The sequence below is a fragment of the Natrix helvetica genome (genome assembly GCF_964273705.1).
Source record: "Natrix helvetica genome assembly, chromosome: 3".
NCBI classification, from domain to species: Eukaryota; Metazoa; Chordata; class Lepidosauria; order Squamata; family Natricidae; genus Natrix; species Natrix helvetica.
Window position 1 is genome coordinate 172,341,796 of NC_138549.1, and position 20,021 is coordinate 172,361,816.

The 20,021-nt window shown below is 44.5% G+C and overlaps 1 protein-coding gene across 3 annotated transcripts in view; it reads left to right on the plus strand.

Moving 5' to 3' along the window:
- Nucleotides 1-20,021, plus strand: part of RGS19 (regulator of G protein signaling 19) — a 69,536-nt gene that overhangs the window by 39,704 nt on the left and 9,811 nt on the right. For all 3 annotated transcript variants that reach the window (XM_081949822.1, XM_081949821.1, XM_081949820.1), the window contains exons 2-3: nt 14,110-14,258; nt 18,105-18,244. In XM_081949822.1, the coding sequence (XP_081805948.1) occupies nt 14,229-14,258; nt 18,105-18,244 (170 nt within the window). In that variant the 5' untranslated portion in view covers nt 14,110-14,228. The remainder of the gene's footprint in view (nt 1-14,109; nt 14,259-18,104; nt 18,245-20,021) is intronic.

Below are 20,021 nucleotides of genomic sequence, written 5' to 3' on the forward strand. Positions count from 1 at the left end.
AGTCTTCCAATAAGAAGAAGTAATGGGTGGAAACTAATCAAGGAGAGAAGCAACTTAGAACTAAGGAGAAATTTCCTGACAGTTAGAACAATTAATCAATGGAACAGCTTGCCTCCAAAAGTTGTGAATCTCCAACACTGGACATTTTTAAAATGTTGGATATCCATTTGTCTGAAGTGGTGTAGAATTTCCTGCCTAAGCAGCGGGTTGGACTAGAGGACCTTCAAGGCCCCTTCCAACTCTGTTATTCTAATTCTATACTACTGCCAAGAAAGTAGTTGGAGACATTAGAAGGATAAATCAATGGAGACAGCCCAACAGCCTACCTAGCCGTTGCGTTACAGGATGTCCAACAGATGAAGACATGGCCAGATGTGCAATTATTCTCTTTCCAGTGATGTAGAAATCCAGACCTGGTTTGTGATTTTGCAGCTAACAAACGGGCCATCAAAAATGAATCATTGGCAGCTTATTTGAAGTCCTTCTGCATTGGCCATTTGCACCCCCTCTCACATCTGTGATTTTGTTCTGTTGAACAGGCCTACGCAACTTTTGCAATCAGGCCAACAAAACCAGCTAAATGAGGAAGCAGCCATTCGGGTTTGATGGCCTCCCCGGATGCTTTTTCCACACTAAATCCGACAACCCAGGGCCCATCCCAAACAGGAAGTGATTCGAAGGAATGGTGGGGGGTAGCGAGCTCAGGATTATGGGTTCCCGAGATTTTTCAAAGTCCTTTTGGGCCACGGAAAGAATTGCCCCAGCAAAAAAAGGAAAATCCAAACAGAAAAACGGAAGTTCATTTTGGGTAGCGACATGCCATCTGAAACACCCTCTGAAAAGAGGAAGAAGAAAGAATGTGCTAACCCCGAAGAGGAACAAAATGATGAAAAGACGGATATTTCCCAAGAAGAGAAAATAGGATCTTGCTTTTTTTTTAAAAAAACGGGGGGCTTAAAGTGTTTTGTTCTGGGAAGTTAGCAGTTGCATGCAGCAGGAGACTAGTTCTCAGTGGTATTTCCAAATAGATCAGTGTTTCTCAACTTTGGCTGCCTGAAGATGTGTGGACTTCAACTCCCAGAATTCCAGAGCGAGCCATGCTGCCTCTGGAATTACAATACAATACAATACAATAGTAGAGTTGGAAGGGACCTTGGAGGTCTTCTAGTCCAACCCCCTGCCTAGGCAGGAAACCCTATACCGTTCCAGACAAATGGCTATCCAACATCTTCTTAAAGACTTCCAGTGTTGGGGCATTCACAACTTCTGGAGGCAAGTTGTTCCACTGGCTAATTGTTCTAACTGTCAGGAAGTTTCTCCTCAGTTCTAAGTTGCTTCTCTCCTTGATTAGTTTCCACCCATTGCTTCTTGTTCTGCCCTCAGGTGCCTTGGAGAATAGTTTGACTCCCTCTTCTTTGTGGCAACCCCTGAGATATTGGAACACTGCTATCATGTCTCCCCTTGTCCTTCTTTCTATTAAACTAGACCTACCCAGTTCCTGCAACCGTTCTTCATATGTTTTACTCTCCAGTCCCCTAATCCTCTTTGTTGCTCTTCTCTGCACTCTTTCTAGAGTCTCCACATCTTTTCTACATCATGGAGACCAAAACTGCATGCAGTATTCCAAGTGTGTCCTTACCAAGGCATTATAAAGTGGTATTAACACTTCACGTGATCTTGATTCTATCCCTGGGAGTTGAAGTCCACGCGACTTCAAGAAGCCATTCCACAGCTGGCCATGCTTGCTCTGGAATTCTGGGAGTTGAAGTCCATAAATCTTCCAAGTGTCCAAGGGTGAGAAACACAAGATAGAAAGCTGGGGCTTGAACAGTGATAGCTGGTTGTAGATGAGGAAAGAGTAATCAGTAGTTCAGCCTGGATTTTGCTTGCCCCAATGAAAGAACCGGATGAATGCAAAGCAACCTTAGTTTGTCGAAGAAGCTAAGTAGGATTGACCCTAGTTAATCCTTGGATGGATGGGATCTCTTGCTTAAGCAGGGGGTTAGACTAGAAGACCTCCAAGGTCCCTTCCAGCTCTGTTGTTCTGTTATTATTCTGTTAAGTCTTGATATCCCAAGCCTTAGGGGCAAATTGAAAAGTCTAAATCCTGGAAGAATAAGAACCAAACAGCATTAGAGTTGGCCTGACACTAGACTACAGCTAGTCCTCAAAATTTCTGTTGCTAAGCAAGGCAGTTGTTAAGTGAGTTTTGCCTCATTTTATGACCTTTCATGCCACAGTTGTTAAGTGAATCCCTACAGTTGTTAAATTAGTAACATGGGTTAAGTGAATCTGGCTTCCCCATTGACTTTCCTCCTACTCCTCCCCGCAAACCATATTCCCTTCTACCACTGATGACGTTACCTAGTTGGGTAATGAAATGTCTGCAAGAAAACAACTAAGGTCAGTGGGCACCAAGGACCCCCCAGTCCTCCCCACCCTCCACCCTATAAACCCCACTCCCTTTTAGCACTGATTATGTTACCTAGTTGGGTAATAAAATGTCTGAAAGAAAAGAACCAAACTCAGAGTTTCCTGGACGCCACCAAGTATCCCACAGTCTTCCTCCCCATAAACCCCGCTCCCTTCTAGCACTGATGACGTTACCTAGTTGGGTCATGAAACGTCTACAAGAAAACAACCCAGCTCAGAGAGCACCAAGGACCCCCCACAGTTCAACCTTGAGTAGAAATAATTATCTTCTATCAAATCCACATTGTTGTGAAGAAAAGGTGTTGGTAAACACTTTGGGCTGGAAGTAAGAGCCAATTCTGAGCATCTTCTGTATGAAATCTCTCTCTCTCACACACACACACTGATTGCAATGGAGTGATGCATTTAATGGCTAGCTGGGGTTTGCAGAACCCCAGTGGGTGGGTGGGTGGGTGGGTGGGTGGATGGATGGATGGATGGATAGATGCAAATATATAGATAGAGACATGGAGAGAAACAGATTAGGATAGAGATGAGACTGTAGACAGATGATGTAGGTAGACAGACAGCAGTAGCAATATCATTTACACTTATATACCACTTCACAGTGCTTTTACAGCCTTCTAAGCGGTTTACAGTGTCAGCCTATTGGCTCCAAGAATCTGGGCCCTCATTTTACCGACCTTGGAAGGATGGAAGGCCAGGTCAGCCTTGAGCTGGTCAGAATCGAGCTCCTAGCAGTTGGCAGAGTTACCCTGCAATGCTGCATTCTGACCACTATGCCACCATGTGGAATAGGAATAGAATAGAATAGCACTTAGACTTATATACCGCTTCACAGTGCTTTACAAACACTCTCTAAGCAGTTTAAAGAGTCAGCCTTTTGCCCCCAGCCATCTGGGTCCTCATTTTACCCACCTCGGAAGGACGGAAGGCTGAGTCAACCTTGAGCCAGTCAGGATCCAAAGAAGTAAGCATGATCATCTGAACAGACAGAGGACAAAGAGAGTTGACCCAAGCCGTGACATCATTATAGAAAGTACATGTAATTACATACAGGTCATCCTTGACTTAACGACCACAATTGGAGCACAACATTTGTGTTGCCACGTGAGACGGTTGGTTAGGCAAGTTTTGCCCCGTTTTACGGCCTTTCTTGCCACGCTTGTTAAGTGAAATCCATGCAGTTGTTAAGTTGGTAAGACGGTTGCTAAGGCGGCCATCTTTAAAAGTGGACGAGATGTTCACCAGAAGGGCATCTGATGCCGAGCGGAGGGTCGTCTGTTCTGCATTGTCCGGTTGTTTTAGGGATTGTGAGCCGTGGTGGTGCAGTGGTTAAGAGTGTAGTATTGCAGGCTACTTCTGCTGACTGCCATTTGGCAGTTCGAATCTCACCAGGCTCAAGGTTGACTCAGCCTTCCATCCTTCCGAGGTGGGCAAAATGAGGACCCAGATTGTTGGGGGCAAGAGGCTGACTCTGTAAACTGCTTAGCGAAAGCAGTATACAAATCTAAATGCTAGTATTATTGTTATTGCTATTCCATTTTATATTGCAGGCAAACTCTGCCCGCAGTCTGGAGTTCGATCCTGACTGGCTCAAGGTTGACTCAGCCTTCCATCCTTCCGAGGTGGACAAAATGAGGACCCAGATTGTTGGGGGAAAGAGGCTGACTGTAAACTCTTCAGAGAGGGGTGTGAAGTCTTAAGTGCTATTGCTGTTGCTGCTATTATCATTGCAGAATTTTCATCATAGGTGTTGTGGCCCGCCAACAGAGCTGGCGGTAGAGTCGGACAGCGAGGAGGTTGGGGAGGAGCATGGGCCAGTCCTGGAGGCTGGGGCAGGCTCGGACGAGAACTCTGAATCAGAGGCAGAGATGGGGTCGAGGCCGTCTGGCAGTGATCAGTTGCCTTCGGAGCGAGAGAGCAGTGAGGCAGAGGAACAGCTGGAGCCTGTTCCCAGTGTGCACATGCGCAGTGTTGCCAGAAGAAAAGAACAGCTCAGAAATGAGGGTCGACTTGGGAGTAAAGTCACAGGTGGACGGTGATTGGCCCCTCCCATAGGAAATAAAAGAGGAGCGAAAGGGGAGTGGAGTTTGCAGGAAACAATCCGTTCGTTCGGTCGTTAGATTCGTTTCAGGAGTGTGAAGATCTGTCCGTGAATCTCAAAGACTCTGTGCCCAGCCTTTCCTTGCACAGCACCCCGTTTGGAAAATATTGACATGGCAGCTTTCCAAGCTAGATAAGGTCTGTGGTCATAAATCCACCTTTGAAAGACTGTTTGCTGAATGTGAGTGAGAGGAATTCACATTCGTTTAATAAAAGGGGTTTTGTCGGGACGAGGACTCTGCCTCGTGCTTTTCGGGGAAGCCTAGCTCAGAACAACAGGCTGTTCCGTGTTCTTTTCTTCATTGCTGTCATCTCTTTCTTCCTGGGTGGGCTCTGAGACTTTTCCCACTTCTTCCTGTGTCTGTGGAGATTCACTCTGTGCAACCGGCATCTGATCGAAACAAGGATCTGGCTGCAATATTAACACAGTCCCTGGAGGAAATCAGCAGGGCCTTGGCAGCCCCTAGCTGCTTTGGATGAAGGGCTTCCAAGAAAATGTTATTTATTTATTTTTTATTCAAAAGTTAAAATGCAAAAATGTATGCGAAGCTGGAGAAACGGAAGATTTGTTCTCCCTGTTGTGAATTTTTCCATCCCGCCACTTCTCCAAAATGTTGTAGACACCAGCACAAACCCAGGTCCCTTCCAACTCTGCTCTTCTATTCTATTATCATTGCACAATTTTCATCACAGTGCTCTTTTCTTCATTCCCGTCGTCTACAGTTGAGCCCAAAGATTTCTGTTGTTAAGTGAGACCTTTGTTAAGTGAGTTTTGCCCCACTTTAGGACCTTTCTCGCTGTTGTTACGTGGATCCCCGCAGGTGATAAATTAGGAATCTGGTTGTGAAGTGAATCTGATTCCCCCACTGACTTTGCTTGTCCGAGGTCGCCAAAGGGGGTCGGTCACATGACCGCGGGACACAGCAAAGGTCATAAGTATGAGCCAGTTGCCGAGCATCTGAATTTTGATCGCGGGATCATGGGGAGGCTTGCAAAGGTGCTCCTAACTGTGAAACACGGTCATAAGTCACTTGTTTTCCTCCCCAAAAGCGAAGGTGCGTCTTATACTCCAGAGCAGTGGGTCTCAACCTTCCTATGCCGCGACCCTTTAATACAGTTCCTCGTGTTGTGGGTGATCCCCAACCATAAATTTATTTTCGTTGCTACTTCGCAACTGCAATTTTGCTACTATTATGAATCGTAATGTAAATATACAATAATACAATAGTAGAGTTGGAAGGGACCTTGGAGGTCTTCTAGTCCAACCCCCTGCCAAGGCAGGATACCCTATACCGTTTCAGACAGATGGCTATGCAACATCTTCTTAAAGACTTCCAGTGTTGGAGCATTCACAACTTCTGGAGGCAACTTCTGTTCCACTGATTCATTGTTCTGACTGTCAGGAAGTTTCTCCTCAGTTCTAAGTTGCTTCTCTCCTTGATTAGTTTCCACCCATTGCTTCTTGTTCTACCCTCAGGTGCCTTGGAGAATAGCTTGACTCCCTCTTCTTTGTGGCAACTCCTGAGATATTGGAAGACTGCTATCATGTCTCCCCTAGTCCTTCTTTCTATTAAACTAGACATACCCAGTTCCTGCAACCGTTCTTCGTATGTTTTAGTCTCCAGTCCCCTAATCCTCTTTGTTGCTCTTCTCTGCACTCTTTCTAGAGTCTCCACATCTTTTTTACATCGTGGCGACCAGAACTGAATGCAGTATTCCAAGTGTGGCCTTACCAAGGCATTATAAAGTGGTATTAATATCTGATATGCAGGATGCATTTTTATTGTTATAAATTGAACATAATCAAAGCATAGTGATTAACCACAAAAACAATATGTAATTATATATGGTGAAATGTTTATTTCTAGTTACAAATAAATGACGTTTTGTCTTGAAGCATGGTGTAGCACAGGGGTCGGCAACCTTAAACACTCAAAGAGCTGTTTGGATCCGTTTCCCACGGAAAAGAAAATACGGTGTGCCGCAAAACGCGTGTGGGTGTGGCCAACTCAACACCACTCCCATCCAGTCACATGGCATCCCCCCCCCCCCGCGACATGCCTACCCAAGTTTCATGGCTTAGTGTTTTCTGTAGGAATAGGGTCTCTCTCTCTCTTCTCTCCCCCTCCCTCTCATTTCTGTTTCTCTCCATTTTTCCTCTCCCTTTCTCTTCTTCCTTCCTTCCTTTCTTTCCTTCCCTTTCCCTCTTTCTTTTTCTTTCTTTCTCATCGAATACGATAGCAAATCCACAAGGAAGTTATTAATTGTAGGAAATTGCTTCTCTGTAATCTTTTCATAGCGAACTCTTAAGTGGATAGAAGCTGGCAAGATTGTACTAACAACAATAGGATTTTTTTTTTCTTTTGAGTTTGACAGTATAATATGTTATCCAAAATTATAAATAATCTTGTTTTCAGGTGCATTTTCTTTTTGCCATCTCTGTTGTTTTCTTTTTAAAAAATCAGACTTGCTTCCAATTGGTGCCTTCTGCAGTTTTCTTGGCAAGAGATCTAGCTTGCCATTGCTTTCGTCATAGGTCTGAGAAAGTTTCTTTCTTTCTTTCTTTCTTTCTTTCTTTCTTTCTTTCTTTCTTTCTTTCTTTCTTTCTTTCCTCTTCCTTTCTTTCCCCCTGATTTGTTTCCCTCTCTTTTCCCTCTCTCTCATTCTCTCCCTTCAGCTCTCTTTCATTTCTTTCTCCCTCTCCCCCTTCTTCCTCTAATTTGTTTCCCTCTATTTTCCCTCTCTCCCATTCTCTCCTTCCAGCTCTCTTTCATTTCTCTCTCTATCTCTCTCTCTTTCTCCCCTTTTCTCTTTCATCTCTTTCTTGCGTGTGCAAGCAAAATACCCTCCTGGGCCGGGATCACGGCGGCGGGGAAGCAACTCCTTCCACTGCCGCCACTGAGAAGTGAGTAGCTGGCTGCGCTGTGCAGGAGACTCCTCAGCGCCAGCCGCGGTCCCCTTCGTGTTCGTTCAGGAAAGAGCCAGAGCAGCCATCTCTGGATGCAGAGAGGGAAGAGTTCCAGAGCCCTGCGCAAGGAGAGTCCTATGCAGCGCAGGAGAACTGGAGCTCTTCCCTCCCTGCAACCAACCAGCTGCCGCTCCTTCCGTTTGGGCTGGCTTCTCGCCAGCCTCTCCGCGGGAGGCTCCTCGGCGACCCCTGTGAAAAGGTCTTTCGACCCCAGAAGGGGTCGCGACCCACAGGTTGAGAACCGCTGCTCCAGAGCATCTTATACTCCAAAAAATAGAGTATATTCTTTCCTTTAATCAAAACAGTCGGTTTAGCCATTTCTCCATCAGCTTCTGCAGCCATTTGTCCTTGGTGGGAATTGAAACGTCCTGACATTTTTGGGGACCTACAGTAGCCTTGCTTCAGTCCACGTATATAAGATCAAAGTTCCTTTTTTTTTTTTCCTCCCAAGTCTCTCTCCACTAAAACCCAAAAGAAAAGTTTCTGGTTTCATCTTCATTTTCAGAATTTTCTGTATTAAAATACGAACCTTAACTCCAAAATTTCTTGGCTTGAACGTCGTACTTTCAGACTGGCAAGATTTCGTTATGGACCATAAAGTAGAATTCGCTCACCTGGCCCTGTTTCCTGCCTTGAGCACCTGAGTCGACTTGACAGCTGTCGAGATTAAAAGACTCAACAGGAATGGACCCGATTGGATATATTTGCAATGAGAGACTACTAAGGAAACTGCACAGACTTGGAATCTGCTCGGGGATGTTAAAGAAACTTTCTTATTGTTAAAAAAAGTCTGTAGAGATTCTCAGTCATCCAGGTCATGGTTGTCCCAAGGGTGCTTTTTCAGAAGATAACTGGATTTCCTTGTCTTTTTAAAGACATTTCGCTTCTCATCCAAGAAGCTTCTTCAGCTCTGGCTGGATGGTGGGGAAGGGAAGGATTTATACTCCTTGCAGACAGCTGGCCATTTGCATCCTTTTAGAGGGTCGTTGAGGCCACCTGGAGGTTTATCTCTGTCCTCAGGGTCACTTAAGCGATGCTCCTGCTTCCTGTAGTCTGCATTTTTTCCCCTCTGGAAATCCATTCCTACTCTCAACACCGCAGGGACGTGCGGGCAGGGGAGGCAGAGCCTCACCGCTCTCATCATGAAAATAAAAGGAAAGGGAAAAGGGAAAAGGCACTGAGGAGCCTTCTGCACACATGGTCCGGGAATGGGACCACGTGTGCAGGAAGCTCCTCTAGCCTCAGCCTCCCTCCTGCACACGTGGTCCCATTCCCCGCCTTTCTGAGTCAACATGAAGGGGACCGCGGAGCGGGAGCTGTGGTCCCGTGGAGCTCGTATGCATCCATGGTCCCCTTCATGTTAACTCAGGAGTCAGGAAGGAGGGGAATGGGACCACATGTGCAGGAGGCTGAGGCAGCTTCAGCCTCCTGCACACGTGGTCCCATTCCCCGCCTTCCTGAGTCAACATGAAGGGGACTGCGGCTCGCGCTGATGACGTCACCAGCCTCACCAGCCATAAACCTCACCGCACGTCACTGCAACACCGTTCAAAAGGTCTTCATCCCAAATTGTGTAGCTAAAAAGCCTGTAGAGATTCTCAGTCATCCAAGTTGTGGTTGTCCCAGAGGTGCTTTTTTTCAAGAGGCGACTGGACTTCCTTGTTTTTTTCCCCCCCTTGAAGACTTCCTTATCGTTGTTGCCCTCGTATGCATCGTTTTGAAAAGCCAAAAAGATTCCAGGCAACCTGTGTGAGCGAAGACCTCCTCACTTGTCTAGCTGTGCTACCTCGAGATCTGGGAACCGTTCCCGAAACGGCTAAATGGAGGCCGTTGAATAATGTTGAGCAACGGCTGATGCAAAATCCATCTGTTTCTCTTCCTGGCTGCAGTGGAATTATATTTTACTCAATGTCATATTTATTATGCTTTAAGCAGGCAAAAGAAATGCCGCCACCCTTGATTTATGACTGCAACTGAGCCCAATATTTTACTAAATGTGGTCCAGCGAGTTTTACCCAGTTTTACGAACTTTCTGCCACCGTTGCTAAGCGAATCGCTGCAGTTGTTGGGGGAATCAGACGGTCGCTAAGCGAATCTGGCTTCCTCCATTGGCTCTGTTCGTCAGAGGCCAGCTGGGAAGGTCGCAAATGGAGGTCAAGGGACTGCGGGATGCTGCAACCGTGATAAATAACCTGCTTGCCATCTGCCCAATTTTGATTGTGTGACCATGGGGATGCTGCCGTGGTCGTAAATGTGAGGACCGGTTGTAAGAGACTTTTTCAGTGGTGGCGTAACTCGCAACACGTGCTAAACAAATGATTGTAAGTCAAGGAGTACCTACTAAGCTGTCTAAATCAGGGGTGTCAACTCAAGGCCCGCAGACCGTGTGGGGTGCTTAGATCTGAGGGGTGGGGGCGCACACAGGCCCCCTGGGCTCCGTTTTTGCTGGCAGAGGACTGCAGGAGGCCATCCAGGCGGAAAGGGGGCAAACTCCGTTCCTGCTGGCAGAGGGCTCTCCAAACAATGTAAAAACCAAAGGAGAAATGTTTCCCCTTTTGCATTTGAGCATGCAAGAAAGGACAGGAAAGGAGAAAGGGAAAGAAGAAAGACAAAGGAAAAGAAGAGAAGAGGGGAAGAAGGAAAAAGAAAAGGGGAAGGAAGAAGAAACTAGAATGAAGAGGGAAGGAAGGAAGGAAGGAAGGAAGGAAGGAAGGAAGGAAGGAAGAAAAAAGATTATAATGAGAGTGAGGGAGGGTCTCAGGGAAGTCCTGCCTTAGCACATGGCCACCACACGTGCCCCCGACATGAGTCCCATGTCACGCCCACCCTGGCCATGCCGATTCCCTGGCCACGACCCACCCACCCTCCGAGGTCAAACACAATCCTGATGTGGCCCTCAATGAAATCAAGTTTGACATTGGTCTACCTTAATGTTTCTCAACCTTGGCAACTTTAATATGAGTGGACTTCAACTCCCAGAATTCCTCAGCCTGCATGCTTTAAGATGAGTGGACTTCAACTCCCAGAATTCCTCAGCCTACTTTACCAGAGGGAGGATGCTGGGAGTCGAAGTCCCTACATCTTAAAGTTCCCACGGTTGAGAAACACTGATCTGGAGATTTTCTACTCCATAGTCCATTCTCCTTTGCCTAAAGAGGCCGAAGATCTGGCATTCCAGTTTAATCGAATACCAGATTTGGAAGGGACCTTGGAGGTCTTCTAGTCCAACCCCCTTCTCAAGCAGGAGACCATTTTAAATAAATTGTTGCCCAATTTCTTCTTAAAAACGTCCACAACTCCTGGTTGACTGTTCTTATTATCAGTTTCCCCCTAGTTCTAGGTTGTGCATTTAATCCCCTCCCCTGTCCCTGGCTTTTAAGTCTCAATGCTCATAAATAGCAAGGTTTTTTCCGTAGCGCAGGAATGCTAGAATGGAGTCCCCGGCAGCCATAAATGACAGGAGCTTTAAGTGGCCAAAATGGAAGGGGCCAGATGATCTTACTCTGGTGTAAAAGAAAACACGTTGTCCAACCTTGAATAGAATAGAATAGAATAGAATAGAATAGAATAACAGAGTTGGAAGGGACCTTGAAGATCTTCTAGTCCAACCCCCCCTGCCTAGGCAGGAAGCCCAATACCGTTTCAGACAAATGGCTATCCAACATCTTCTTAAAGACTTCCAGTGTTGGGGCATTCACAACTTCTGGAGGCAACTTCTGTTCCACTGATTAATTGTTCTCACTGTCAGGAAATTTCTCCTCAGTTCTAAGTTGCTTCTCTCCTTGATTAGTTTCCACCCATTGCTTCTTGTCCTACCCTCAGGTGCTTTGGAGAATAGGTTGATTCCTTCTTCTTTGTGGCAACTTCTTCAGCATCCGTTTTCTTCTCCATTGTGGTCTTTGCTAAACTATTTTACGTTCAGATTTCTAATCTTTGGGCGAAGCGTTCCTGATCTTGGCCGTCTTAGGAAATGAACAGGATAATCAGGTGTCGTCCTCTTTCCATCACTTCCTCTCACCTTGACTAAGGAGGAAAGGAACAGGAAGGATAACAGCCTGGGATCCTTCAACATCGCCTGTGCAATGTGTCATTTCTTGCCTCTGTGTTTGAATTTTGCAGGAAAGGGGAGGTGCAGAACACAGAGGACCTAGGATCGGTGGTGAAATTCAAAGATTTTCCCTGCAGGTTCTGTGGGTGTGGCTTGGTGGGCGTGGCTTGGTGGGCGTGGCTTGGTGGTCATGTGACCAGGCAGGCAACAAGCAGGAACTTCACAGAGTCACAGAGAGCTCAAACACAAACTATCACACTTTACAGAAAAATAACACAAAAGCTACACAACTGAATCACGCACAATGCAAAAGCAGCTGGACTTCACACATACACACACACACACACACAGAGTTCCAACAATCACGCAGCCCAGCTGATCATGGGAACCTTTTTTTAACTTAGCATTTTTTCACTGCCTAGTAAAAAAATATGATTTAAAAAAGTTTTTAAAAGTTCCGACGATCGTTGGAACTTTTTTTTTTTTACTTTTTAAAGAATTTTTTTTTACTACCGGTTCAGGTAAGCCGGTAGCCTTTTTACTACCGGTTCAGGCGAACTGGCCCAAACCGGTAACATTTCATCCCTGCCTACGATGCAACATAAAAGTATTAGGACTTAAAGTTTGATATTCAAAGCTGCATTTGGCAGTTGAAAATATCTCCTTTAACCAAATTAAGAAGACGTTGGATAGCTAAATGGAATGATTTCCCAATTATGCTTAAATTAGGGCTCCTGGGTGCTCTCTGAGTTGGGTTGCCCTCTTGCAAACGTTTCATTACCCAACTGGGTAACATCATCGGGGGTTAAATTTTTAGGAATACCTTTTTTGATCGGTTTCTGGTGGCCTCGTGGAACTTTTGGGATGTTACAGTACATGAAATCTGGGTCTGGATGCTCAGATCTGAACCTTGTAGCTTTGGTGGTGGAAGAGGAAGGGTCTCCACTTGTCTAAACATTGCTAAGGACCCCAGGAAGTGTTGAGTGAAGCCAGTGGGGTCCTTCGAGCTCTCTGAGCTTGGCTGCTTTCCTTGCAGACATTTCAAGACCCAACTAGGTAACGTTATCAGCCTTTTTTTTTTTAAACACACAATTGTCCGGATCAAGCTTTCTGCATTTTGTCAGTTCTCCTTCAGAATCTCTACACTGCCCTCACGAGGAAAGATGCTTTAAAATAGCAATGGCATTTAGACTTATATACCGTTTTACAGTGCTCTTACAGCCATCTCTAAGCGATTTGCAGAGTCAGCCTCTTGCTCCCAACAATCTGGGTCCTCATTTTATCCACCTCCGAAGGATAGAAGGCTGAGTCTATCAACTTTGAGCCGGTCAGGATCGAACTGCTGGCTGTGGTCAGATTCAGCCTGCAATACTGCATTCTAACCACTGCGCCACCATGGCAATAGAAGAATAGAATAGAATAGAATAGAATAGAATAGAATAGAATGTAGAGTAGAGTAGAGTAGAATGCCAAATAAAATAGAATTGAATGGATTGGGATAGAACAGAACAGAATAGAATAGAATTAGCCGTTAGACTTCCATACTGCTTCCCATTGTTTTACAACTCTCTCTAAGCGGTTGACAGAGTCAGCCATCTTCCCCCCAACAATCTGGTCCTCATTTTACCCACCTCGGAAGGACGGAAGGCTGAGTCAACCTTGAGCCTGGTGAGATTCGAACTGCCAAACTGCGGGCAGCCGGTGATCAGCAGAAGTAGCCTGCAGTACTGCACTCTCACCACTGCATCACCGCAGCGCATAATGGCAACTCCCAGCCTTTTGGGCACCAGGGACCATTCCTGTGGAGAGGGGTTTTTCCGCGAATGGCAGGGAGCGTGGTTTTGCATGCGGCCTGCATCCCACGGACCGGGCTTTGCTTGTTTATGCGGTCTAGGCATGCCGTGGCATGGTGCAAATTCACGGATTGCCAGTTGCAGACCCCTACTTTAAAATACGGTGAATTAATTTTTGGTTGCCACGATGTAGAAAAGATGTGGAGACTCTAGAAAGAGTGCAGAGAAGAGCAACAAAGAGGATTAGGGGACTGGAGACTAAAACATATGAAGAACGGTTGCAGGAATTGAGTATGTCTAGTTTAATGAAAAGAAGGACTAGGGGAGACATGATAGCAGTGTTCCAATATCTCAGGGGTTGCCACAAAGAAGAGGGAGTCAAGCTATTCTCCAAAGCACCTGAGGGCAGGACAAGAAGCAATGGGTGGAAACTAATCAAGGAGAGAAGCAACTTAGAACTGAGGAGAAACTTCCTGACAGTTAGAACAATTAATCAATGGAACAACTTGCCACCAGAAGTTGTGAATGCTTCAACGCTGGAGGTTTTTTAAGAAGACATTGGACAACCATTTGTCTGAATTGGTATAGGCCAGGTTTCTTGGCTCAGCAGGGGGTTGGACTAGAAGACCTCCAAGGTCCCTTCCCACTCTGTTATTCTAATTCTAATTTTCGAATGTGAGGCTTAATTTGGATAGGGAGGCGTGGAAGACCAGCACAGGAAGTTGTCCTTGTAACCACTGCGATGTTTTTGCTTTCTGCAGGGGCTGTTCCCTAAGCTGCAATTCCCCTAGGCTGGGCAGGGGGCACGGAGACATCTGGCTAGCCCTTGGGCTCGGAATAAATACCCAGCGTGGGCCAGAAGGGCTGAAGAGAGCTCCCCATGCCGACCGTTTGCGAAGTGGGGAAGCAGGTAAGCTGCTGATCCTAACTCTGGTCATTTACAAAACCAGGTTAGCATTTCAAACTGCCCCTTGTAAGTCCCCACCGGTGGCGGAGGGGGGGGGGAGGGAGGGGAACAGTTTCACACATGCAACCTAGATCCCGCACATCCTGCAGAGTCTCCTAGTGACTGGTGCAAAGTCACCCAGCCAGCTTTCATGCCTAAGGCAGAACTAGAATTCACAGTCTCCTGGTGATTGGCCCAAAGTCAGCCAATTGACTTCCATGTCTAAGGCGGAACTAGAACTCAAATCTCCTGGTGATTGGCCCAAAGTCACCCAATTGACCTTCATGTCTAAGGCGGAACTAGAACTCAAATCTCCTGGTGATTGGCCCAAAGTCACCCAATTGACTTTCATGTCTAAGGCGGAACTAGAACTCAAATTTCCTGGTGATTGGCCCAAAATCACCCAATTGGCTGTCTTTGCCTAAGGCGGACCTAGAAGTCATAGTCTCCTGGTGATTGACCTAAAGTCACCCAATTGGCTTTCTTGCCTAAGGCGGAACTAGAACTCACAGTCTCCTGGTTTATTTATGTAAATGAAGCTTCACTTGCCTGCTACATGATGCAGTTCCAACAGGCCACGGACTGGTACCGGTTCTTGGACTGTGGGTTGTGGATCCCTGTTGTAGGACATCAACTCCCATTGCCCCAAGAAACATCTAGTTACAGTTAGTCGTTGAGTTAAAAACCACAAATGAGCCCAAAATTTCCGTTGCTAAGCAAGGCAGTTGTTAAGTGACTTTCACCTCGGTTTAAGACAATGTTTGCCATGGTTCTTAAGCGAATCACCGCAGTCGTTAAGGGAATCATGCGGTCGTTCTGTGAATCTGGCTTCTCCTTTTGATTTTGCTTGTGGGAAGCCTGCTGGGAAGGATACCAGTGGTGATCATGTGACCTGGGGACACTGCAACCGTCATAAATACAGGTCAGTTGCCGAGCATCTGAATTTTGATCACATGACCCTGGGGATGTTGCAACGGTCACGTTTTTCAGCGCCGTTGTAACTGGTTGCTAAACGAATGATTGTAAGTTGAGGACTACCAGTACCGGTACTTAGGTGGTTAGTTACTTGATACATGCACAATTATCAAGACAGTTTTTAAAGTATTTTTTTAAGAAAATGAAAAGTACCAATTAAAAATTAAGAAGGAAAAGTGGGGGGGGGGGACAAATCTTATATTATATAACTATTTTATCCTTAACAAGTCACTGGTTTAGCATTGAATTCACTGCTATAATAGGAACAATGCAGGATTATTTACTGGAAGGCTGAGTTCAGCCGGTCAGAATCGAACTCCCGACTGTGGGCAGAGCCAGCCTGCAATACTGCATTCTAACCACTGCGGCTCAACATCTATTGATGGGTTGAATGAATGAATCCATTCATCCATTAATGCGCGAGTGAATGAATCAGTGAGTGAGTACGAATGAATGAAATGATTGACTGAATCAATCAATCAGTCAGTCAATGAGCAAGTTAATGAATCAGTGAGTAAGTGAGTGTGAATAATGAATGAATGAAATGATGGAATCAATCAGTCAGTCAATGAGCGACTGAATGAATCAGTTGGAGTATGAATGAATGAAATGATTGGATCAATCAATCAATGAGCAAGTTAAGGAATCAGTGTGAATAATGAATGAATGAAATGATTGAATCAATCAATCAATGAGCGACTGAATGAATCAGTGAGTGAGTGAATAATGAATGAAGGAAATGATTGAATCAATCAATCAATGAGCGAGTTAAGGAATCAGTGAGTGAGTGTGAATAATGAATGAATGAAATGATGGAATCAATCAGTCAATGAACAAGTGAATGAATCAGTGAGAGTATGAATGAATGAAATGATTGAATCAATCAATCAATGAGCAAGTTAAGGAATCAGTGTGAATAATGAATGAATGAAATGATGGAATCAATCAATCAATCAATGAGCGACTGAATGAATCAGTTGGAGTATGAATGAATGAATGAAATGATTGAATCAATCAATCAATCAATGAGCGACTGAATGAATCAGTGAGTGAGTGAATAATGAATGAAGGAAATGATTGAATCAATCAATCAATGAGCGAGTTAAGGAATCAGTGTGAATAATGAATGAATGAAATGATGGAATCAATCAATCAATCAATGAGCGACTGAATGAATCAGTGAGTGAGTGAATAATGAATGAATGAAATGATTGGATCAATCAATCAATGAGCAAGTTAAGGAATCAGTGTGAATAATGAATGAATGAAATGATGGAATCAATCAATCAATCAATGAGCGACTGAATGAATCAGTTGGAGTATGAATGAATGAATGAAATGATTGAATCAATCAATCAATCAATGAGCGACTGAATGAATCAGTGAGTGAGTGAATAATGAATGAAGGAAATGATTGAATCAATCAATCAATGAGCGAGTTAAGGAATCAGTGTGAATAATGAATGAATGAAATGATGGAATCAATCAATCAATCAATGAGCGACTGAATGAATCAGTTGGAGTATGAATGAATGAATGAAATGATGGAATCAATCAGTCAATGAACAAGTGAATGAATCAGTGAGAGTATGAATGAATGAAATGATTGAATCAATCAATCAATGAGCAAGTTAAGGAATCAGTGTGAATAATGAATGAATGAAATGATTGAATCAATCAATCAATGAGCGACTGAATGAATCAGTGAGTGAGTGAATAATGAATGAAGGAAATGATTGAATCAATCAATCAATCAATGAGCGACTGAATGAATCAGTGAGTGAGTGAATAATGAATGAAATGATTGGATCAATCAATCAATGAGCAAGTTAAGGAATCAGTGTGAATAATGAATGAATGAAATGATGGAATCAATCAATCAATCAATGAGCGACTGAATGAATCAGTTGGAGTATGAATGAATGAATGAAATGATTGAATCAATCAATCAATCAATGAGCGACTGAATGAATCAGTGAGTGAGTGAATAATGAATGAAGGAAATGATTGAATCAATCAATCAATGAGCAAGTTAAGGAATCAGTGTGAATAATGAATGAATGAAATGATGGAATCAATCAGTCAATGAACAAGTGAATGAATCAGTGAGAGTATGAATGAATGAAATGATTGAATCAATCAATCAATGAGCAAGTTAAGGAATCAGTGTGAATAATGAATGAATGAAATGATTGAATCAATCAACCAATCAATGAGCGACTGAATGAATCAGTGAGTGAGTGAATAATGAATGAAGGAAATGATTGAATCAATCAATCAATGAGCGAGTTAAGGAATCAGTGAGTGAGTGTGAATAAATGAATAAATGAAATGATGGAATCAATCAGTCAGTCAATGACCAAGTGAATGAATCAGTTAGAGTATGAATGAATGAAATGATTGAATCAATCAATCAATCAATCAATCAATGAGCAAGTTAAGGAATCAGTGTGAATAATGAATGAATGAAATGATGGAATCAATCAATCAGTCAATGAGCGACTGAATGAATCAGTTGGAGTATGAATGAATGAAATGATTGAATCAATCAATCAATCAATGAGCAAGTTAAGGAATCTGTGAATAATGAATGAAGGAAGTGATTGAATCAATCAGTCAGTCAATGAGCAAGTTAAGGAATCAATGAGTGTGTGAGTGTGAATAATGAATGAAGGAAATGATGGAATCAATCAGTTAACGAACAAGTGAATGAATCAGTGAGTGAGTGTGAATGAAATAATTGATTGAATGTTCTCTGCAAGAATGTTCTCTGCGAGTTTGCTGGCTGAGGCGCCTTGTTCCTCACCCTCTCTGTTTGGCTCCTCCCCTTTGCAGTACCCAGAGCCGCCGTACCCGGACAGACCCCTTCCAATGTCCCAGCATGAGACTTCTCCGGCTGCACTGCGGAGGGCCAGCAACCACCGACGGGGAAACCCTTGCTGCTTGTGCTGGTGCTGCTGTTGCAGCTGCTCCTGGTAGGTGCCTCCCGCAGGGGGCAGTGAGAGGAGGGAGGTTCGGCTGTTTCCTGGCACCTGGCCTGCTCTTCTACACAGGCACAGGTGCACGGCTTTACAACTCCACCGGGGCTCTGTGTGCTTTGCAAGTACTCCTCGACTTACAATGGTCAATTAATGAGCCCTCTGTGGGGATACTTACGATGTGATTCTGATGGCCAGATAGAGATGGATTTCAACTTGGCTATTTTACATGTTAGGCAATTATATTAACCTCTAAGCCACAAGCTCTCCTCACTTACCAGCTGAGCCAGGGGAATGATTAGGTGTTTTGGTTTAGCACCTGGTATGCCCAAATAGGGGAGGGAGCATACTGCTTCCCTTTTGCCTTTCAGCTCCACCCTAGAATGAATACACACACACACACACACACACACACACGTTTTCGTAGATTTTCACAGATGTAGGTATGCTGGTCTTGTTGTATTCGGGTCTTTTCCCATGTAAGATTGAGACTATCTTGGCAACGTTTCGGCGAGGTCTCACTCACCATCTTCAGGCTGGGTTTTAGGTTGCCAAGACAATGTCAATCTTACATGGGAAAAGACCCGAATACAACAAGACCAGCATACACACACACACACACACACACACACACACACACACACTATTGAAAAATGTGAGTTCCAGTTGTAGTTATAAAAGAAACAGACATTGTGATCTCCGGAACTTTAAAATATATTGCTCACTAAGCTTTCGTTAGCCATTGCTAACATTGTCAGAGTGTAAAAGCCATTAAAGAGATACCTGCCTTTATACACTATTAATCAATTTGACCATTTCGCGCGTGATAGACCCATCCACATATATCTATCTATGTATATGTGTGTGTATGTGTGTGTACACACACACACACAGATAGAGAGATAGGTAGATATAGATAGATATGTCCATTTCTATCTTATCTATCCATCTCTAAGTGGAGATGGATAAAGGGACTAGTTTACCAATGGTATTTGCCAGTTCTCCGAACTACACAAAATTTCCATTACTGGTTTGCCTGAACTGGTCCAAACTGGCTGGATACCACCTCTGAACTAGTCCCTTTATCCTCCTTGTGCCACCCACCCTGGGCTTAAGCGGTGTTTATTTGCTTGGCGCATTTAACAAAGTGACTCTTAAACACAGTCGCGAACAGATGGCGTCTCCTATTTGCGCTTTGCAAAACGCGTCCCGTTCTCTGCCTGCTCCTGGGTCTGAGTGTTTTAAATTTAAGAGTTATTCCCTACTGGCTAATTTGTTTGTGGGGTTTTCTAAGAAATGCCCTCATTTCTAGCTCAGTGTGCCTTTAATCCCCTCCCCCGTCCCTGGCTTTTAAGTCTCAATGCTCATAAATAGCAAGAATTTTTCCGTAGCGCAGGAATGCTAGAATGGAGCCCCCGGCAGCCATAAATGACAGGAACTTTAAGTGGCCAAAATGGAAGGGGCCGGAGATGATCTTACTCTGGTGTAAAGGAAAACACGTTGTCCAACCTTAATTAGAATAGAATAGAATAGAATAACAGAGTTGGAAGGGACCTTGAAGATCTTCTAGTCCAACCCCCTGCTTAGGCAGGAAACCCTATACCATTTGCTGGCTGGGGAATTCTGGGAGTTGAAGTCCGGACATCTTCAAGTTGCCAAGGTTGAGAAACACCGCTCTAGACTTTCAACTTCTGCTTCCTGGTTGACTAAACATTGAGGGTACCCTGACATCTACTGGCCAAATCAAACCAGATCAGACTCAAAATTCAGGCAG